The following is a 19535-nucleotide window of genomic DNA, read 5'->3' on the forward strand; positions in this document are numbered from 1 at the left end:
AGCGCCCCCTCTTTAGAGCCCTTTGCCCACACCCCTAGGGGACCGAGCACAGAGGACGTTGTCCCAGGGCCTCTCGGACCTGCCCGGCCCCGCACCGGAAGCCCTCCTCCTGCAGATGGCACCTGGCTTCGGAGGTCGTCCTTCCGCTCACCCTTCCCCCAGGACACCTCCCCAGGGGCTCCCCCGCCTCCAGCGACTCCTCTGCCTCCCCCAGGAGCCCAGGGCTCTCATCCAAATCCGCACCCGCACCCGCACCCGCACCCGCAGGAGCTCCTGGGTTCCACACGCCGCGGAAGGGAGTGTGAGGACCGTGCTGGGGGCGAGTCCTCGGCAGCACCTGCCTGCGGCGACCGTGCCCGCGGGCTGAGCCCCGCGCTCGCCGGGCTGCGTTTCTGAATCTCTGACCTCCTGGTGCGCAGGCGCCGCTCTGCTCCGGCTGCACTTCTGTTGGAGGAGCGGTACCGGCTGGGCCCCTCGGACCTGCCCCGGGACCCGGAGCCCATCACCGCTCAGGCGCCCATGGCACCTCCCACTGCCCTCCCCTCCTCGGCCCGCAGGGGGAGTCGCATGCACTAAGGGTCTCCTTTAGGGTCCATTGGCGAGATTTTACTGACCCTCCAAACACCTGGTCCAAAGCACCGCAGCTGATTTTAAAAATATGTTTTTACTGATGTCAGAGAGGAAGGAGAGGGAGGGAGAGAAACACCAGTGACGAGAGAGCATCACTGGTTTGGTGCCTTCCACGCCCAGCCTCCCGGAGATCGAACCAGGAACCGGGCCTGAACCTCCACCTGGAATGGACCTGCTCCAGGGTCCCGTCAACCTCAGCCGCTGAGACTCACGGGCTGGGCCCGCACCCTCCCTCTGAGCTGCTCACGGGCCGCCCCCCCTTGTCCCGCCCTCCCCCAGGGGCTCCTGCTTCTCTCCCCCCAGGTGAAGGCGGACACTCCCTTCTGGTTCTCAGGGCCCAGCCCATGCTCTGTGCTGGGAGGGGTGGGAACCCCAAGCCACACTCCGCAACCCCCGGGTCTTGTGGACTGCAGACACCTCCAGCCCGACCTGCACGCCCTGCCAGGGCGGTGGGTGCGCCTGTGCTGCTGCACCCCAGGGGCGGCTCTCAGTGGCACCGACCCCCACGGAGCTGCAGGGGTGTCGCCGGAATCTGCACTGTGCGCAGAGGAGGCGGGGTCTCCCCAGAGGACTGTTGTCCACGTAGCAGAGGGAGCCTCCGCAGCCGTTCCTCTCAGCGCCTCTCACTTCAGTCCTCCTCCTTCTTGCGGGAAAACGCTCTTCCCCACATTTTCCAATCTGTTCTCTGGTTGCTGGATCTGCCATCAAGTGCTTTGGTCTGGCCTCAGCCGGTTTGGCTCAGTGGATAGAGCGGGCACCTGAGGACTGAAGGGTCCCACGTTGGATTAAGGTCAAGAGCACACGCCCGGGCTGCGGACTCAATCCTCGTTAGGGGTCATGCAGGAGGCAGCTGATCCCTGATTCTCTGATTCTCTCTGATCCTTGATGTTTCTCTCTCTCTTCCTCTGAAACCAATAAAATATTTTACAAAAACAAGAGCTCCCCCTGACCGGTGTGGCTCAGTGGATGGAGCGTCGGCCTGCGGACTCAAGGGTCCCAGGTTCGATTCTGGTCAGGGGCATGTGCCTTGGCTGTGGGCACATCCCCAGTGGGGGGCATGCGAGGGGCAGCTGATCGATGTTTCTCTCTCATCAATGTTTCTAGCTCTTGACCCCTCTCCCTTCCTCTCTGTAAAAAATCAATAAAATATATTTTTAAAAAAACACAAGAACTCTGGCTCCCCTGGCCAGTGTGCTCAGCTGGAGGGCACTGTTGCACGCATTCCTAGGTTGCAGGTTCGCTTCCCATCAGGGCACATGGAAACCAATAGATGTTTCTCTCTCACATGGATGTTTCTCTCACTCACTCCCTCTCCCTTTCTGTCACTGAAAGGAAGAAAAACATTTTTTTTTTTTAAATGAACTTTGGGCCTTGGCCGGTGTGGCCATGTGGTTAGAGCATTGGCCTGACCAAGGAGGGAATTGGGGTCGATGCCTGGTCAAGGGCACGTACCTGGGGTGCAAGTTTGATAGCCAGCCTGCGTTGGGGCACTTGTGGGAGGCAACCAGTCAATGTGTCTTTCTCACTCCCCTCCCTTCCTGCTTTCCGCTCTCTGAAATCCGTGGAGAAAATACCCTGGGCTGAGGAATAAGCAAAAAAATAAAGGCGCTTTGATCTTGTCAAGGCAGAAAGTCCTATTTCACAGCCTACAGGTTTGGGCTCCTGGCTCAGAGTCATCAAATGAACTAACTTTTCTGTGTATTCCTCTTTAAAAATATTTTAAAATAGATTTTTGGAGAGAGAGGAAGGGAGAGGAAGAGAGGCAGAGAGAATCATGCCCGCTACTGGGAAGCGAGCCCCAAACCTGGGCCTGGGCCCCGACCACGAATTATACCGCTGCCCTAGGGTGCGTGGGACATCACTTGGGCAACTGAGCCCCACGCCAGGGTGCCGTGTGCCCCTGCGGTGGCTGAGCTCCCCACCTGTGGCTGCGGAGACCCGGCCAGGGACACGTCGGTCCTTGTGCCTTCCCTCCAGGGCGACACGGCTCCAGAGAGGTCCTCACCAGCAGCGAGGATCAAAGGCCACAGAAATCAGAAGGTCTGATTGTTGATTGCAGATGCTTCCAGAGAACGTAGTTGATCAAAAGATGAAATGTCCAGTTTTAATTTCTTTATATTGCTTTCAGAGAGAGAGAGGGAGAGAGGGATGGAAGCATCAGTGATGGGGGAGCCTCCTGCACGCCCCCTACCGGGGATCGAGCTTGCAACCTGGGCATGTGCCCTGACCAGGAATCACAGCGGGCCTTCTTGGTTGATAGGTTGACACCAGCTGGGTGAAATGTCCAGACTGCTAGCGGACCTTCATGCCAACAGCAGGCAGGAGGGGCTGGGGGAGGCGCGGTCCCACCCTCTGCGAACAGGGGTCAGGACGGGTCACCGCAGGGCTCTGTGACTGACAGTCCCTCCTCAGAACTTCCTCTTCCCCTGGGAGAGAAAGTGCTGCTTCTCCCTGTGCTCCTAGGGCAGGGCCTTCCCTCTGCCCCCCACCCCCCCACCTCCCACCCCCGAGTGCCAGATTGCAGCCCTTCCTTCTCCTCAAGTAAGTGGGTGTTGGTGTGGGAACACCCAGACTTCTGTTTGTGGCCAGGCTCGGCCTGAGCTAGGGCAAGGGTGGTTGCGGTAAGAAAATAATTTTCTCTCTACGCTTCTGTGACCGCAGATCCAGCTCAAAATGTGTGGGAAGCCGATATAGGGTTAAGCCTCGGACTGACCTGTTGGCAAAGTCACAAACAGGTCTTCCCAGTCTTAAACAACCCAATCCGATAGGTGGCCGCTGATTTACACATGATGTCATTTAAAAAATAAAAATGGCGGAATTTGCCGGAAGCTGGTCCACCCTTGCTGCTTGACGCAGTCGCTGCAGGGAAGGAACATCTGCACAGCTTATGTTTCAAGGGACCTGGCGTATATGGCATATGTGTGCTCCCCCTCTTAGCACTATGTGTTTTAAACAGGATCATCTCTCCGATAAAGGTTGTTCCCCCAGGTTAGGGATTAACAGGACTAAGGAAGAGAATAAATCAATAAATCCCCCTAGTGTTACAGAAAGACCATGTACTACTTACGAAGAACTTGGACAAAGACTGTTGGCAATAAATTTGGGACTGGTTGGGCCCACATCCCCAGGGGTCTGCCCACCAGGGAAAGCACCAAAGCCTATCCCCCTGGAAACCCACCGACACAGGGCAGTGCCAGGGAAGGCAAGCAGCGGGGCTGGGAGGACATAACCTTTACTGGGCAGGAGAATCTCCTTCAGTCACTTCCTTGTAGCTTATCAGTAGAGCAGTGACCTTGTAACGGAAACACAGAGATTAACCTAGACAAGATTAAAATCAACAGAACTAGATAGAGACAGGATATTTGGCAAAGGTCAGATAAGAAACAAGGAACTGTAGAACCTTACCCAAAACATACCATGATGTGATTATAGAGGCATGCTTATAGGATCAAATGGTATAAATACAGATGTAACAGGACAATAAAAAGAACCTCGCTATGCTGATCAACTGAACGCTGCCTCCCTGTCCTTCCTTCTTCTGCCTCCCTGTCTTTCCTTCTTCGCCGACTCCGTCCACACCTTTGGGAACCACTGGACCTGCTGGGGCTGGACCCCAACAAAAATGGTGCTGCCCAACTTAACGAGACGCTGAACAGCTTTCCAGAGCCCTCAGACCAAGGCCGCACGCCCAAGCGAGCGCAGAGGTGAGAATGTTGGCCTCCAGCTGCACGCAGAACCCCAATCGGTGCGTGTGCACACTCGGAAGCAGAGAACCCGGGCAGCATGGCCTTGGACCGGACCTTTCAGAACCAGAGGGCCTGCTGTCTGGGGGCCCCCAACACTGACGCCCCTTATCAGAAAGGCCCGAGCTCCAAGGTCCCCGGATGAGGAGGTGACCTCCAGGCTTCCCATGACCGTCCCCCAAGCCCTCGAACACCCGGAACCTAGTCCAGTGAACACCACCGAGTAGAGGAACCGATGGGATGTCCAGCATCTTGGTTGGCGCCTTCTCGCTCAGTCAGCTTTTCCTTTCTCCAAACGCTGACCCGTTGAGTTTTGACCTTTGGAAGCGCCGGGCACACACAGTTGGGCATGGCAGCGCTGCGAGGTCCCTGGCTGAGACACCCCGAAAGAACCACAGAACCACAGCAGCACTGCACTGTGTCACTCAGTGGGTTGGGGCATCCGGCCATGCACCAAAAGGTTGCAGGTTGGGGACCCAGTCAGGGCACATGCCTAGGTTTCAGGCTCCACCCTGGTCAGGGCTTGCACAGGAGGCCACCGATGGACGCTCCTGTCTCGCATCAATGGTTCTCTCTCCCTCCCTCCCTTCACCTCTCTCTACAATCAATTCTAAAATGTCCTTGGGTAAGTAGTAACACAAACAAACCCCAAACCAGATTAATAGTAGGAAACCAAGAGATTCATCACTTCAGTGCCCCCTGTGTACCAGAGGGAGACCCCCAGAAAACTGAGCCGCCCAAGGAAGGCCCGCGATGCCACCACAAACATCCAGCGGGACTCAAACCAGGGGGGGTGTCAGAGGCCAGTAAAGGGGGGGCCAGGGGAGCACACGGGGTAGGCACTTATGCAGACCTGCCTCTGCCTGTTCTGCGTGGATAGCGTTACAGGATTTACCAGGCGCCCGAAAAACACACAGGAGTCCCTGGCGATACAGGAAAATGCCGTTTATTTCCCGACGTACTAGGGTCTACCACTAGCACCGTGACTCGGGGGAGCGTTTCCAACCCTCAGCAAGCCGCTATGGACGAAACTTTCTCTTCATGCCCGTTGGTTTCTTTGTCCCCCAAATAAGGGTCAGACTCCCGGACCTTTCCCGGGCTTTGCAGACAGCTCGTGTGTTGGGATGGGGGCCTTGATCCACACCTAAAGGCCGGGCCTGGGGCCAGGGCTGAGAACCCCCTCCTGGGGATGTGTATCGCTCATGGCTCATGGCCTCTGTAAAATGGGAGTATTTAGGTAAATAGGTCTTGGAAGACCAGATAATTAAGGAAGGGGCAATGAGTAGACTCTAGGCCCGTGGTCGGCAAACCGCGGCTCGAGAGCCACATGGGGCTCTTTGCCCCTTGAGTGTGGCTCTTCCACAAAATACAGACTTCTGCGCATGGGCCAATTGCCCTGTACGTGCGTGTCCACACGTGGTATTTTGTGGAAGAGCCACACTCAAGGGGCAAAGAGCCGCGTGTGGCTCGCGAGCCACGGTTTGCCGACCATGGCTCTAGGCTAACAGGAATGTGCATTAGGGATACTTATTAACTAGGTACAGGGTCAGGCTGCTGGCCCCCCACCCCCCAAGAAATATCTTCTTTTCCTCACCAATAGGAGCTGCCAGGGATGAGGCCAGCCCCTCTTCCGACAGCACAGACTCCCAGAACCTGTGCGTGAGTCCTGCAAAGGGGATCCAACTTCATTTTCAGAGCTTCTCTGATTAATAAAACCAATTCGCCCTAACCGGTTTGGCTCAGTGGATAGAGCACCAGCCTGCAGACTGAAGGGTCCCCAGGTTGATTCCGGTCAAGGGCATGTACCTTGGTAGCAGGCACATCCCCAGTAGGTGGTGTGCAGGAGGCAGCTGATCGATGTTTCTCTCTCATTGATGTTCCTAACTCTCTATCCCTCTCCCTTCCTCTCTGTAAAAAATCAATAAAATATATTTAAAAAACAAAACAAAAAAACCCAATTTGCCTAAAACACCCCTGACGTCACAGAAGCATGCTGTGCAGGGACAAATGCTGCTCCCTCTGGAGGAAAGGGGCCACACACTCACCTGACCAGCTCAGGGAAGGCCTGCATGGCGGTTGTGCAAACTCAAAGACCTAAAATAACCACAAAGGATGGTCTGAAAATTGAATATTTAACTACAAACAGGTTATGGTGGGTAGTCATGTCCTCGGCCAGCATTTTCCCTGACAAAGATCAACTTAGATCTTTACTGAGCTCATTGTCTTTTTGCATCTAAATTAACACTCCTGTGTAATGTCTGGGTAACTTGTAACTTCCCTCCCACCCCCACCCGCCCGGACCCCTCAGGGCACAAAAAATGGCACCAGGACATTCCCTCATGGTTAGTTATCAAGTTAATAGTCAACTGCTAACTGTTAACTACCCTGCAGCCCTCTGTGTAAAAGAAGCACATGTCCATCATTTTACTTTTACCCTCTCCCAGCGGTTCTCCACCCCCGCCTTTGCTTTCTGCCACCTCCCTAATCTATCACCAATGGATTTCCTGTTACCCACTTAAGTATTTTCCTTTTGATGGTAATTTATAAAAACAAGGTATGAACTCCCCATTCTCCGGTTCTGCTTGCCGGCATCATAGGTCCCCAGTTTGGCTCAAATACGCTCATTAAATTCTTTACAGGTTTGAATGTTTCTACCTTAACATCGCCTTCAGGGGGTGAGACACACCCCGGGCCCATCACACCCTAATGGGGACCTGGGGTAGCTGACAGGCCTGGCTGGAGTGACTGGGACAGGAAGCCCCCCCCCCTCCCCGCCCCGCCCTCCCCAGGCCTCCGCCTATCTCTGCTGGACTATTGTGCAACCTGACACTCCCTTCCCAGGGACGCCCTCCAGGAACACAGCCAAACTCAACTTTGGAAAACGAAACTACCAGGGAAAGGAAGTATCACTGAGGCTCCGTTATCCTGGGACCGGCATCCGCGCGCCATCTGCTCTGCTCCGACACCATGAACCCCAACTCCCAGCCCTTCTTCTCTGGCGCCCGCGCCGGAGTGTCCCCATCCTATGAGGTGCTCAAGGAGGAACACGAGGTGTCTGTGCTGGGGGGTCCCCAGAGCTCGATGGCAGCGAGGACGACGGTGGTCAACATCCAGACTGACACCGTGGTGCCCGACCACATCGTCTGGTCCCTGTTCAACACCCTCTTCTTCAACCCCTGCTGCCTGGGCTTCGTGGCGTTCGCCTACTCCGTGAAGGTGGGTGCGCGGGAGGGGGGGGAGGCAAGGGGGCTTCCTGGAAGGCCTGTGGGCGCCCATGCAGGTGTGCTGCGCAGATGATCCTTGGGATTGAGGCGCCCACGTGTGTGTGTGTGTGTGTGTGTGTGTGTGTGTGTGTGTGTGTGTGTGCAGGTCACGGTGAGGCTGCCTGGGAATAGCAGGGTCAGCCTTTGTCCCCTGGACTCCAAGGAATATCCTGTTGATTAACCAGAAATTACTCTCCTCTGACTCACCATGTGGCTTCAGGGCTCTGGCTAGAAAACAAAAGTTCTCAGGAAACCCTGAGCCCTGGTGGGGGAGAGGCCAGCAAAGGGGCCAGGGCAGGGGGAGAGGAGCCCTGAGGCCCTGGAGATGCTGAGAGGCTGGGAGGGTGGCCCCCTGGCCTGTCCTGCTCAGGCTCCAGGGAACAGGGAGGGGGTCACTGACCTGGCTTAGGGCAGGTGGAGGCTGGTGTGGGCAGGGAGGAGCCAGGGGCAGGCCTGAGTCACAGCTCCCGGCAGTCCCCCGGGCCGTCCAGACCCCTCACCATCCCTTCTCCCCCAGTCTAGGGACCGGAAGATGGTGGGAGACGTGATTGGGGCCCAGAGCTATGCGTCCACCGCCAAGTGCCTGAACATCTGGGCCGTGGTCTTGGGCCTCCTTGTCATAGTTGCGGTCATCATCGCGGTCGTCGTATTTTACACCTCTGCACTGAATCGCGGCTACGTGGGTTCCTATCACCTGCCCCAAGACTGAGGCCCTCCCCCTTTCCCAGCTGCTCCACGCACATGTGCACAATGGCGTTCAATAAAGCACATGTATGTGACAACGCTGTGTTTTCTCCTGGGGAGGGTCCTGTAGAGCCGGGCCTCCCCCTGGGACTGAGCCCACCACCACCTGCCCCCTGCCCGCTGCCCAGAGGCCAGGAGGGGCCTGGATCCGAAGCCAGGAGCGGCCAGGCCATCCTCCCTGCGGGAGCACGTCTGTCCTGCTCTGGGCCCTCGCCCCGCCCCGGACCTGCCCGGGACTGGCATGGTCGGGAGGGTCCCCTCCACCCGCCCGCCTCCCAGTCTGTCTCCAGGCTCCTCCCAGAGCCTCTGGGGCAACGCCAGTCACGCCTCAACGGCTCAGCCCGCCTCCGCCCCGCCCACCTCCTAGCCCCGCCCACACGCATGACGCCCTGGAGGCGGTTCTTCACCAATCCCGGCCCCTCCCACTGAGCCCTCACGAGGCCACGCCCACCGCCCTCCTGCTCCGCCCACCGCCACTCAGTCCCCGCGTTCTCCCACCTGCCTGCGGGTCAGCCCTTCCGCCCGCACCCCGCCTGTCCACCTGGTGCGCTGCGCCCACCGCACCCACCACGCTGCCCGCACAGCTCTGCCGGCCACACCCCCCCCACCCAGCGCCCCCTCTTTAGAGCCTTTATGCCCACCCACCCCCCCTAGGGCACCGAGCACAGAGGACATTGTCCCAGGGCCCCTCGGACCTGCCCGGCCCCGCACCGGAAGCCCTCCTGCAGATGGCACCGGGCTTCCGAGGTCGTCCTTCCGCTCACCCTCCGCCCAGGACACCTCCCCAGGGGCTCCCCCGCCTCCAGCGACTCCTCTGCCTCCCCCAGGAGTCTAGGGCTCTCACCCGCACCCGCAGGAGCTCCTGGCTCCGGAGGGTCCCGCCGCGGAAGGGAGTGTGAGGACCGTGCTGGGGGCGAGTCCTTGGGCAGCACCTGCGTTTCTGAATCTCTGACCTCCTGGTGCGCAGGCGCCGCTCTGTTCCGGCTGCACTTCTGTTGGAGGAGCGGTACCGGCTGGGCCCCTCGGTCCTGCCCCGGGACCCAGAGCCCATCACCGCTCAGGCGCCCATGGCACCTCCCACTGCCCTCCCCACCTAGGCCCGCAGGGGGTGTCGCATGCACTAAGCCCTAGTGTCTAAGGGTCCTAAGTCTGGGGAGGGTTGGGTGCAGCGGGTAGGTAAGACATCAAGCATGGACTTGTATGCATGCATGTAAGCATAACCAATGGACCCGAGACTCTGGGATGCGGGTGAGGGCATGGACGGGTGTAGGGTGCCTGGGGGAAGGTCCACTGGAAAAAAAGGAGACATATGTACCACTATTTGTAATACTTTAAACATTAAAAAAAAAGGAAACCAAAAAAAAAAGATTCAGTTGGCAAGATTTTACTGACCCTGCAAACACCTGGTCCAAAGCACCGCAGCTGTTTTTTAAAAATGTGTTTTTATTGATGTCAGAGAGGAAGGAGAGGGAGGGAGAGAAACACCAGTGACGAGAGAGCATCACTGGTTCGGTGCCTCCCGCGCCCGGCCTCCCGGAGATGGAACCCGGAACCGGGCCTGAACCTCCACCTGGAATGGACCTGCTCCAGGGTCCAGTTCAACCTCAGCCGCTGAGGCTCAGGGGCTGGGCCCGCACCCCTCCCTCTGAGCTGCTCCCGGGCCGTCCCCCCCCCCCCCCCCCCCGGGGCTCCTGCTTCTCTCCCCCCAGGTGAAGGCGGACACTCCCTTCTGGTTCTCAGGGCCCAGCCCATGCTCTGCAGACAGACCTCTGCGCTTCGCTGGGAGGGGTGGGACCCCAAGCCACACTCCGCACCCCCCCCCCCCCCGGGCCCTGTTGACTGCAGACACCTCCAGCCCGACCCGCAGGCCCCGCCAGGGTTGTGGGTGCGCCTGTGCTGCTGCACCCCAGGGCGGCTCTCAGAGGCAGCGACCCCCACGGAGCTGCATGGGCCGCGACGCAAGCTGCACTGTGCACAGGTTTGGTGAGTGGCCTCTGAAGGACTTGGCTTTCCTGTGGCCACAGCCGACCTGTATGTAATTTTGGTTTTTCCCCTCTTCACGGCGGCTCTCACTTTGTTTTCCGTTCTCCTGGGAGAAAAGCGTCCTTCCCCACATTTCCCACCTGTGCTCTGGGCGCTGCATCTGCCATCAAGAGCTCTAGTCCGGCCTGGCCAGTGTGACCCGGTTGGTTGAGGTTCGACCCCTGCACTGGAATGTCCCTGGTCCGATTCCCACGTGTGAGACCAGGCGGGAGCCGAAAACCAGGGTTAAGGCTTTATTAGGGGAAAGAGTCCGGCCGGGCTGTCTCGCCAGGGGAGGGCGGCAGCACCTGCAGGGCGGGCACGCCTTCTGAGGGGCAGAACGGGAAGGGATGAGGGCTCAGTGTACTGGGCGCGTGCTGATTGGTGGCTTACTGTATGGTCCACATAGGAACAAGGGCTTAGGGCAGTGATGGCGAACCTATGACACCCGTGTCAGAGGTGACACGCAAACTCATTTTTTGATTGATCGTTCTTTGTTAAATGGCATTTAAATCTATAAAATAAATATCAAAAATATAAGTCTCGCCCTGATTGGTTTGGCTCAGTGGATAGAGCGTCAGGCTGCAGACTCAAGGGTCCCAGGTTCGATTCCAGTCAAGGGCATGTGCCTTGGTTGCGGGCACGTCCCCAGTGGGGAGTGTGCAGGAGGCAGCTGATCAGTGTTTCTCTGTCATTGATGCTTCTTGTCAAGTAAGACTCCCTCCACGTTCTGCATGGAGTAGGGTTCGGTATCTGAAAGAGGAGCCGCACAACAAATGAGAGAAAAAGACACGAGATAATTTTGCAATATTGGGGGACCAGGCGGCAAGTCCCAAAGGACTTCCCCAGACGCTCAGGCCGCTCCAAGCTTTTATCGATCTGGAGTAGCCCTTAGGGTAAGGAGGTTTCAATGACACACAGATCAGCAGACAATTTCCAGGAATAGACAAAGTATCTGATTAGCTCATCAATAGATTTCAGGGAGTATCTGATTAACAATAATCAACAAGGACCTACATAAGTATCTAAGGAATTAAGTGAACTAAGGGGGGGATGCTTCAACTATTATTACCTGAATTAACTGGGTGGTTCCTAGATTAACTGGGTGGTGCACAGCCCTGACCTTTACTAGGACTTTCAAGGGCTACTAGCTTTTGGGGGGTCTCTGTCTAAACTCAGCTAGTGAAGACAATGAATGGACTCCAGCAGTTTCTGACTCTCTATCCCTCTCCCTTCCTCTCTGAAAGAAAACAATTAAAAAATTTAAAAAAATATGTAAGTCTTTGTTTTACTATGGTTGCAAATATCAAAATATTTCTATATGTGACACGGCACCAGAGTTAAGTTAGGGTTTTTCAAAATGCTGACACTCCGCGTTCAAAAGGTTCGCCATCACTGGCCTAGGGGATGTGGCAGGTGTGGATCGGTGGTCCAATGTCTAGTCCATATAAGGTACCTGGTTAGTCACTCAGGTATTTCCGGGCTGCAGGTTGAGGCATACTCCGCCCACCGGTTGGGGGAAGGGAGGATCTGTCACCACTCAGGGCACGTACCTAGGTTGACAGTTCCATCCCAGGTCTGGTCATGTCTGGGAGGCCACGGATCCAAGTTTCTCTTTCCCTCCCTTCCTGTCTTTCTAAAATCAATAAAAAACACACGTCCTCAGGTGAGGATGAAAGGAAACACACCACACATACACCCCGATGAACCCTAGAAAAGCAGTAGTTTAGTGACTTGTGAACCCCCTGCATACATGAGACCCCAGAAAACAGAGTAGCCCAGGAAAGGTCCAAGCCGCCGTCTTAAACCTCATCCCCAGCTGCAGGGAACAGGTGTGCGCGTGTGCGCGTGCGTGTGAGGGCCGTTACGGGGGTGCGTAGGGAAAGCCTGGTCAGCGGGGTGTGTCATGCAGGCTTCTGTCCATCTCGTCTGCGTTGATCGTGTCACCGGAGAATCAAACTCCGTGTCCCCCTGGGAGGGAGGTGCTGGCGATGTCTTCAGAACATGACTGTTCTAAGACCCGCGCGGAGAACGGGCACTGGAAGGAGCTTTAGTTGTGGTGTGTGGTTACATTTTTCGGGTTCCAACGTCTCCTGGCCCTGAGGCCAGTCCTGGAAGAGGTGCAGCGGTGCCATCAGGGAGGCCCGAGGGAGGCCGGTGTCTGGAGCTTCCCTTCCCTGTGCAGCGGGTGAATGTCGGGATCTGAGATGCTTAAAGCATCAGTCCCTGTGGCCAGGCCCCAGGAGCGCCGGAGCACATCCTGCCAGGGGAGTCGCAGGGCCTGGCTCCCTGCACCCACAGCAGAGAGGGGAGGGAACTTCCTTTGTTCAGAAGTTTTAAATAGTCATGTTTCCTGAGCTTGCAGTGGGCCCACTGGTCCTGGCCTCTAATTTGTTCCCAGGTCTGACTGGCAGGTAGGCGGGCACCCGCCCAGGTCACTCTGACCTCTACTGGGCAGCCACACACCTGGCCATCCCTTGCCTCCTTTCCTGTTCAACAATCACCAGGTTATAACGGGAGCTGCCAGGGACGAGGCCAGCCACTCTTCCGACAGCACAGACTCCCTGAACGTGAGCATGAGTCCTGCAAAGGGGATCCAACTTCATTTTCAGAGCTTCTCCGATTTATAAAACCAATTTGCTTAAAACACCCCTGACGTCACAGAAGCATACTGTGCAGGGACACATGCTGTCCCCCCTCAGGGGTTGACTCCAGACACGAGAGACACACCCCGGGCCCATCACACCCTAAATGAGGAACTGGGGCAGCTGACAGGCCTGGCTGGAGTGACCGGGACAGGAAGCCCCCCCACCTCCCCGCCCCGCCCCCCCCAGGCCTGGGCCTCTCTCTGCTGGGCTCCAGTGCAACCTGACACTCCCTGAGCAGGGACGCCCTCCAGGAACACAGCCAAACTCAACTCAACTTCGGGGAAAACGAAACTACCAGAAAAATGAAGCACCACTGAGGCTCCGTTATCCAGGGATCAGCATCCGCACGCCATCTGCTCCGCCCCGGCACCATGAACCCCAACTCCCAGCGAAGCTTCGTCTTCCCAATCCCCCGCGCCGGAGTGTCCCCATCCTATGAGGTGCTCAGGGAGGAACACATTGTTCCTGTGCTGGGGGGTCCCCAGAGCTCGATGGCAGCGGGGACGACGGTGGTCAACATCCAGACTGGCACCGTGGTGCCCGACCACATCGTCTGGTCCCTGTTCAACACCCTCTTCTTCAACCCCTGCTGCCTGGGCTTCCTGGCCTTCGCCTACTCCGTGAAGGTGGGTGCGCGGGAGGGGGGGAGGCAGGGGGGCTTCCTGGAAGGCGTGTGGGCGCCCCCTCAGGTGTGCTGCGCAGATGATCCATGAGATTGTGGAGCCCACGTGTGTGTGTGTGTGTGTGTGTGTGTGTGTGTGTGTGTGTGTGTGCAGGTCATGCTGAGGCTGCCTGGGAATAGCAGGGTCAGCCTTTGTCCCCTGGACTCCAAGGAATATCCTGTTGATTAACCAGAAATTACTCTCCTCTGACTCACCATGTGGCTTCAGGGCTCTGGCTAGAAAACAAAAGTTCTCAGGAAACCCTGAGCCCTGGTGGGGGAGAGGCCAGCAAAGGGGCCAGGGCAGGGGGAGAGGAGCCCTGAGGCCCTGGAGATGCTGAGAGGCTGGGAGGGTGGCCCCCCTGGCCTGTCCTGTTCAGGCTCCAGGGAACAGGGAGGGGGTCACTGACCTGGCTGAGGGCAGGTGGAGGCTGGTGTGGGCAGGGAGGAGCCAGGGGCAGGCCTGAGTCACAGCTCCCGGCAGTCCCCCGGGCCGTCCAGACCCCTCACCATCCCTTCTCCCCCAGTCTAGGGACCGGAAGATGGTGGGAGACGTGATTGGGGCCCAGAGCTATGCGTCCACCGCCAAGTGCCTGAACTCCGTGGCCCTGGTCTTGGGCCTCCTTGTCATAGTTGCGGTCATCATCGCGGTCGTCGTATTTTACACCTCTGCACTGAATCGCGGCTACGTGGGTTCCTATCACCTGCCCCAAGACTGAGGCCCTCCCCCTTTCCCAGCTGCTCCACGCACATGTGCACAATGGCGTTCAATAAAGCACATGTATGTGACAACGCTGTGTTTTCTCCTGGGGAGGGTCCTGTAGAGCCGGGCCTCCCCCTGGGACTGAGCCCACCACCACCTGCCCCCTGCCCGCTGCCCAGAGGCCAGGAGGGGCCTGGATCCGAAGCCAGGAGCGGCCAGGCCATCCTCCCTGCGGGAGCACGTCTGTCCTGCTCTGGGCCCTCGCCCCGCCCCGGACCTGCCCGGGACTGGCATGGTCGGGAGGGTCCCCTCCACCCGCCCGCCTCCCAGTCTGTCTCCAGGCTCCTCCCAGAGCCTCTGGGGCAGTGGTTCTCAACCTTCCTAATACCGCGACCCTTTCATACAGCTCCTCATGTTGTGGGGACCCCCAGCCATAAAATTACCTTCCCTGCTACTTCACTGTGATGTTGCTACTGTTATGAATCGTCATGTAAATAAATATCTGATATGCAGGATGTATTTTCATTGTGACACATTGAACATCATGAAAGCAAAGTGATTAATCACAAAAACAATACGTAATTATATCTGTGTTTTCCGATGGTCTTAGGCGATCGCTGTGAAAGGGTCGTTTGAACCCCAAAGGCGTCGCGACCCACAGGTTGAGAACCGCTGATGTGGGGCCACGCCAGCTACGCCTCCACCGCCCCGCCCATCGGTCCGGACCCGCCCCTCAGTCTGGAACTCGCCTGCTCATTGGGTCCCGCAGACTGGACGCTCCACCCACTGCAGCTCCTCCCTTCCCGTCCTCCGCCGCCTTTCGGCCGCATCCATCGGGTCGGAACCTTGGGGAACCGGCTGCTCACCGTTTCCCACTCCGCTCACCCTGCCTGCTCCTCCCCCGCCTACATCCGGCCCCGCCCGCTTCCGGCCCCGCCTCCTACCCCACTATTGGGGTCAAACTCCCAGCCCCGCCCAGGTCCCTTCCAAGCCACCACGCCGTGGGGGGAGGGGGCGCCTGGTCCCCCACGTGCGGGCCGGAGCCGCGGTTCCGCGATCAGACCTCGTGCTGCTCACGGCCGGGTCCCCGCGAGCCCAGCCGGCAGCACCGGGACCTGCCCGCTCTGCGGTGTAATTTCTGCAGAGCTCGAGGCCACTGACAGCACATCTTCCCTGGGCCTCAGCCCCTCCGGCTCTGACGCCTGACCCCCGTCCGGGGCACCCTCCGGCGAGGCATCCCCACCCCCACAGACAAAGCACCGCGCGGGGCCCAGGATCAGGTGCTGCGGGGCTGTCACCGGGGCTGTGGGTGGGGGTTGTCCCTCCCTCTGGCGGCGGGACAGCTGCTGCCCACAGAGCAGCGCCAGCAGGACCCACCTCGCCCCCAGGGCAAGGCTCCTGGAGGCCGCTCACCTCCCCGACACCAGCCCCCGGGCCTTCTCCAGCCTCTCCAGGCGCCTGTGCAGGGCATGGGGGTCCCGGTAAGGATGGCTCCACCCCATGTGCATCCCGGGCCCTGGCAAAGGCTCAGGCCCAGAGCCCCAGGGCGCCCATCGGCTGGGGGCCCTTCCTGGCACCGGCAGCTCCAGCCAGCAGGCCCAGACGGTTTGGTGGTGAAGAAGGCATTTGGGGGGAACATAGGCAGGATTAGGAATTTCTTAGAATTGGGGTCCACGGAAAAGCGCGGGGCTGCAGACTGGGAGAAGGCACACTCCCATAACCCCAGGAAGCGGGTGCAGTGACATCTCCACAGGACAAGGGAGCAGCAACAGGGGCATTTGCATGGGCCAAGGACACTGGAAGGACCAGGAAAGGTCCGTATTTACAAAATAAAGAGAAGGAAGAAAGCCCTTCATTCAGGTGGAAAAGAAGACAGCCCAGAGGAAAGGAGGGACTCTGAGGGAGGAGGGCCTCAGGAGTCACTACCATAACCAGTTCCAGGGGCATGTGGACGGTCAGAGGGGAGATGGGGGCAGAGGAACTGCAGCCTTCATAAACCACAGGGAAAAGGGACTCCGTGGGACCCGTTCCCCCTGCCTACTTGGGAGTTCACTCTGTGGGGCCCTTACCCCTCCTTACGTGGGCGTCTGTCAATAAATCTTCACCTTTGCTCGACCACTTTCTGTCCGAGGATTTATTCTTCGGTTCCAGCGGACAATGGATCCGGGTTCCAGTTCAAACATTCGGTATCAGTGGGAGGATCGGTCCTTCCTCTCAGGGTTTCTGTCCATCGGGGCTGAGCCCTCTGTCCCTCCCGGGCCACTGGCTGCCCCTAACCCTGCCCCCTGCAGAGGAGCCAGGACGGAGCTGGGGGGCTGGAGGGCCGCCCAGGAGGGGCTGGGGCCTGGGCTGCACCCTGCACCCCACGTGCAGACACCGAGGCCTCCAGAGGACCCGCCGGCCGCCCTCACCCAGCACCGCTGCTCCCAGCTCTCAGAGTCAGCCAGGCTTTCCTCAGGGCCAAGGGTGAGCTGGCCCAGTGCCCCTTGGGTCAGGGTCAGACACTGGGAAGGAGGGACCCCCCTGCTAGGCCCCTGGTGCAGCCGCTGCTCCCAGCTGGAGGCCAGCAACCAGGACCATCTGAGAAAGTGCCAAGACCCCTCAGAGCAGCAAGGGGGGCTGTACAGGGGCAGGCGGGACGGGCAGTGCCCCTGCCCAGGAAAGGCCAGCATTGTCACACACAGGTGCACTTTATTGAGCTCAGCTGCAGACAGGTGTGTGCACAACAGGTGCAGGGGGAAGGGGTGGGCGCCCGGGAGGGCCAGCAGGGCGTGGGGAGGACTCGGCCACCTGCCATGGCGGCGACTAGAAGCCTGTGTGGTGCATTGCGGCCTGAATGACTCCCGGGAGCACTAGAGCCAGGAGAACAATGAGTCCGATGGTCGTAATGATGCCCAGGATCACGGCCCAGATGTTCAGGCACTTGGCGGTGGACGCATAGCTCTGGGCCCCAATCACGTCTCCCACCATCTTCCGGTCCCTAGACTGGGGGAGAAGGGATGGTGAGGGGTCTGGACGGGCCCTGGGGACAGCCAGGTGCTGTGACTCAGGCCGGGCTCTGGCTGCTCCCTGCCCAGACCAGCCTCCACCTGCCCTCAGCCAGGTCAGCGACCCCGTCCCTGTTCCCTGGAGCCTGAGCAGGACAGGCCAGGGGGGCCTCCCTCTCAGCCTCTCAGCCTCTCCAGGGCCTCAGGGCTCCTCTCCCCCTGCCCTGGCCATTTGCTGGCCTCTCCCCCTCCAGGGGCCAGGGTTTCCTCAGAACTTTTGTTCTCTAGCCAGAGCCCTGAAGCCACATGGCCAGCCAGAGGAGTGTAATTTCTGGCTGATCAACAAGATATTCCTTGGAGTCCAGGGTACAAAGGCTGACCCTGCTATTCCCAGGCAGCCTTGGCATGACCTGCACACACACACACACTCACACACACACACACACACACACACGGGCTCCTCAATCCCAAGGGTCATCTGGGCAGCACACCTGTGGGGCGCACACGCCTTCCATGTAGCCACCCCCCGCCCCGAACCCCCCTCCTCCCCGCGCACCCACCTTCACGGAGTAGGCGAAGGCCACGAACCCCAGGCAGCATGTGTTGAAGAAGAGGGTGTTGAACAGGGACCAGATAATGTGGTCGGGCACCACGGTGTCAGTCTGGATGTTGACCACGGTGGACATCACGGGCCCTGGGTTCTGGGGACCCCCCAGCACAGACACCTCGTGTTGCTCCCTGATCATCTCTGGTTTGGGGAGCAGGTGGGTCCCAGGTGAAGAAGGTGGATGCTTCCCGAGGCAGAGACCTGAGCCGTGTGGCTGCCGCTGCTGGGACTGCGCAGGCCCCGCCCTCCCTCCCTGGGGGAGTTGTGAATTCTTTAAGTTTCCATTTCCTCCTCTTTTTAAAACGAATGATCTGGCTGGGGAGCAGGGGGTGGGACACCCTTCATAGTTTGCTGGAGGGGCGGGAGGAAATCCTGAGGTTTACCGTCATCTACGCGCGCGTTTCCTGGTTTCCTGTCTGGGTCACTCAGGCCAGGTCTGGTCTCCTGGAGGACTCGGTGGGCTCTGGCGGCTTTTCCCCGCCGGCAGCCACCCATCCCCCCAGCCCAGGCCCAAGCCCGTGCGGGCTCACCCCCATGCAGGGCCCTGCCTGTGGCCCCGTGTGCCCCAGAGTGAGGCCGCCCCACAGCCCACCCTCGGCTGGCTCAGGCCTCTTCTCGGAAGGCCACGCTGCTGCAGGGGGGGTGCCTCCCGGTTGGGCCTGGACCCAGCAGCCCCTGTTGCCTGTCTCAGGGGGCCCTGCAGGCCCTCTTGGGGGGCCGGGGGGGGGCGTGAACAAGGACATGAGCACTGGATGCCAGAGGAGGCGGCTGGGGTGGGAGAGGGAGGATTGGGGTGCAGGGCAGCATTTTGAAGCAGGAACTTGGGGGGGGGATGAAGTATGGTGGCAATCATTTCAGATGGAAACTGCAGTCTAACTCTAACCCTGTTGTTTGGCTTAACACTAGAAGAGTTACTTTGATTTTCTGAATTGAATACATCATCCCATTCGATTGAATGACTATTCCATTGATTGTGAGCTTACTGGTTTTAGAAAGCACATTCCTCTGTGTTAGGTCAGAGAGAGCCCAGGTTCGGATACATGCAGATATGTGATGAGACAATGGACTTCCCCTGGAATTTCTCACAGATCAGCGTGCCAGACACAGATACAGGCTTCTCCCTGAATCCACAACGACCCCCACACAGACACTGACTTCTCCCTGAATCCACAAGGACCCCCACACAGACACTGACTCCTTCCTGAATACCTGGCTGACCCCCTGCAGCTGAAACTTCCTCAACTGAATCCCTCAGCTCATGTCCCCGCCCCGCACCCAACCGCAGAATAAAAAGAGCGCCCCCCTCCTTGTTGGTGTGAATCCACGTGCCCTGTCCTGGGGGTACGTGGGTCTCCCGGGGACGCAGAAATAAACCTTTTCCTTTCCTTTCTTTTCTGATTCACTGGACTCTATTTCTTGCGCCGTCTCCTGAGCCGCCTAACCTAACACTCTGTACCTGGGAACCAGGACAGCACCATTATCCCAAGACCCGAGGGTTCCCGATAATGTGTTTCAGCCAACTCAGTG

General features: G+C 58.6%; 3 protein-coding genes and 1 long non-coding RNA gene across 4 annotated transcripts; 2 read left to right on the forward strand and 2 right to left on the reverse strand.

Annotated features, from left to right (window-relative positions):
• Positions 1 to 892: 892 nt before the first annotated feature.
• LOC118648986 lies at positions 893 to 9557 on the reverse strand. The gene is made up of 4 exons (XR_004965529.1): positions 9225 to 9557; positions 6419 to 6467; positions 2553 to 2751; positions 893 to 1395 (listed from the first exon to the last, which is right to left on the reverse strand). It is a non-coding gene; the product is annotated as an uncharacterized LOC118648986 (long non-coding RNA).
• Positions 7243 to 8415, forward strand: LOC118648982 (interferon-induced transmembrane protein 3-like). The gene is made up of 2 exons (XM_036295645.1): positions 7243 to 7589; positions 8154 to 8415. Exons 1-2 carry the CDS (start codon positions 7341 to 7343, stop codon positions 8343 to 8345), a joined length of 441 nt encoding a protein of 146 aa, XP_036151538.1. The 5' UTR covers positions 7243 to 7340; the 3' UTR covers positions 8346 to 8415.
• A 3710-nt stretch (positions 9558 to 13267) lies between the features above and the next one.
• On the forward strand, positions 13268 to 14500 carry LOC118648981 (interferon-induced transmembrane protein 3-like). Its single transcript, XM_036295644.1, has 2 exons — positions 13268 to 13676; positions 14239 to 14500. The coding sequence occupies exons 1-2, from the start codon at positions 13422 to 13424 to the stop codon at positions 14428 to 14430; spliced, it is 447 nt and encodes a 148-aa protein (XP_036151537.1). The 5' UTR covers positions 13268 to 13421; the 3' UTR covers positions 14431 to 14500.
• A 2585-nt stretch (positions 14501 to 17085) lies between these two features.
• LOC118648987 (interferon-induced transmembrane protein 3-like) lies at positions 17086 to 18259 on the reverse strand. Its single transcript, XM_036295648.1, has 2 exons — positions 17962 to 18259; positions 17086 to 17399 (listed from the first exon to the last, which is right to left on the reverse strand). The coding sequence occupies exons 1-2, from the start codon at positions 18145 to 18147 to the stop codon at positions 17220 to 17222; spliced, it is 366 nt and encodes a 121-aa protein (XP_036151541.1). The 5' UTR covers positions 18148 to 18259; the 3' UTR covers positions 17086 to 17219.
• Positions 18260 to 19535: the final 1276 nt, after the last annotated feature.

Source organism: Myotis myotis, unplaced genomic scaffold (genome assembly GCF_014108235.1).
Source record: "Myotis myotis isolate mMyoMyo1 unplaced genomic scaffold, mMyoMyo1.p scaffold_m19_p_27, whole genome shotgun sequence".
NCBI classification, from domain to species: Eukaryota; Metazoa; Chordata; class Mammalia; order Chiroptera; family Vespertilionidae; genus Myotis; species Myotis myotis.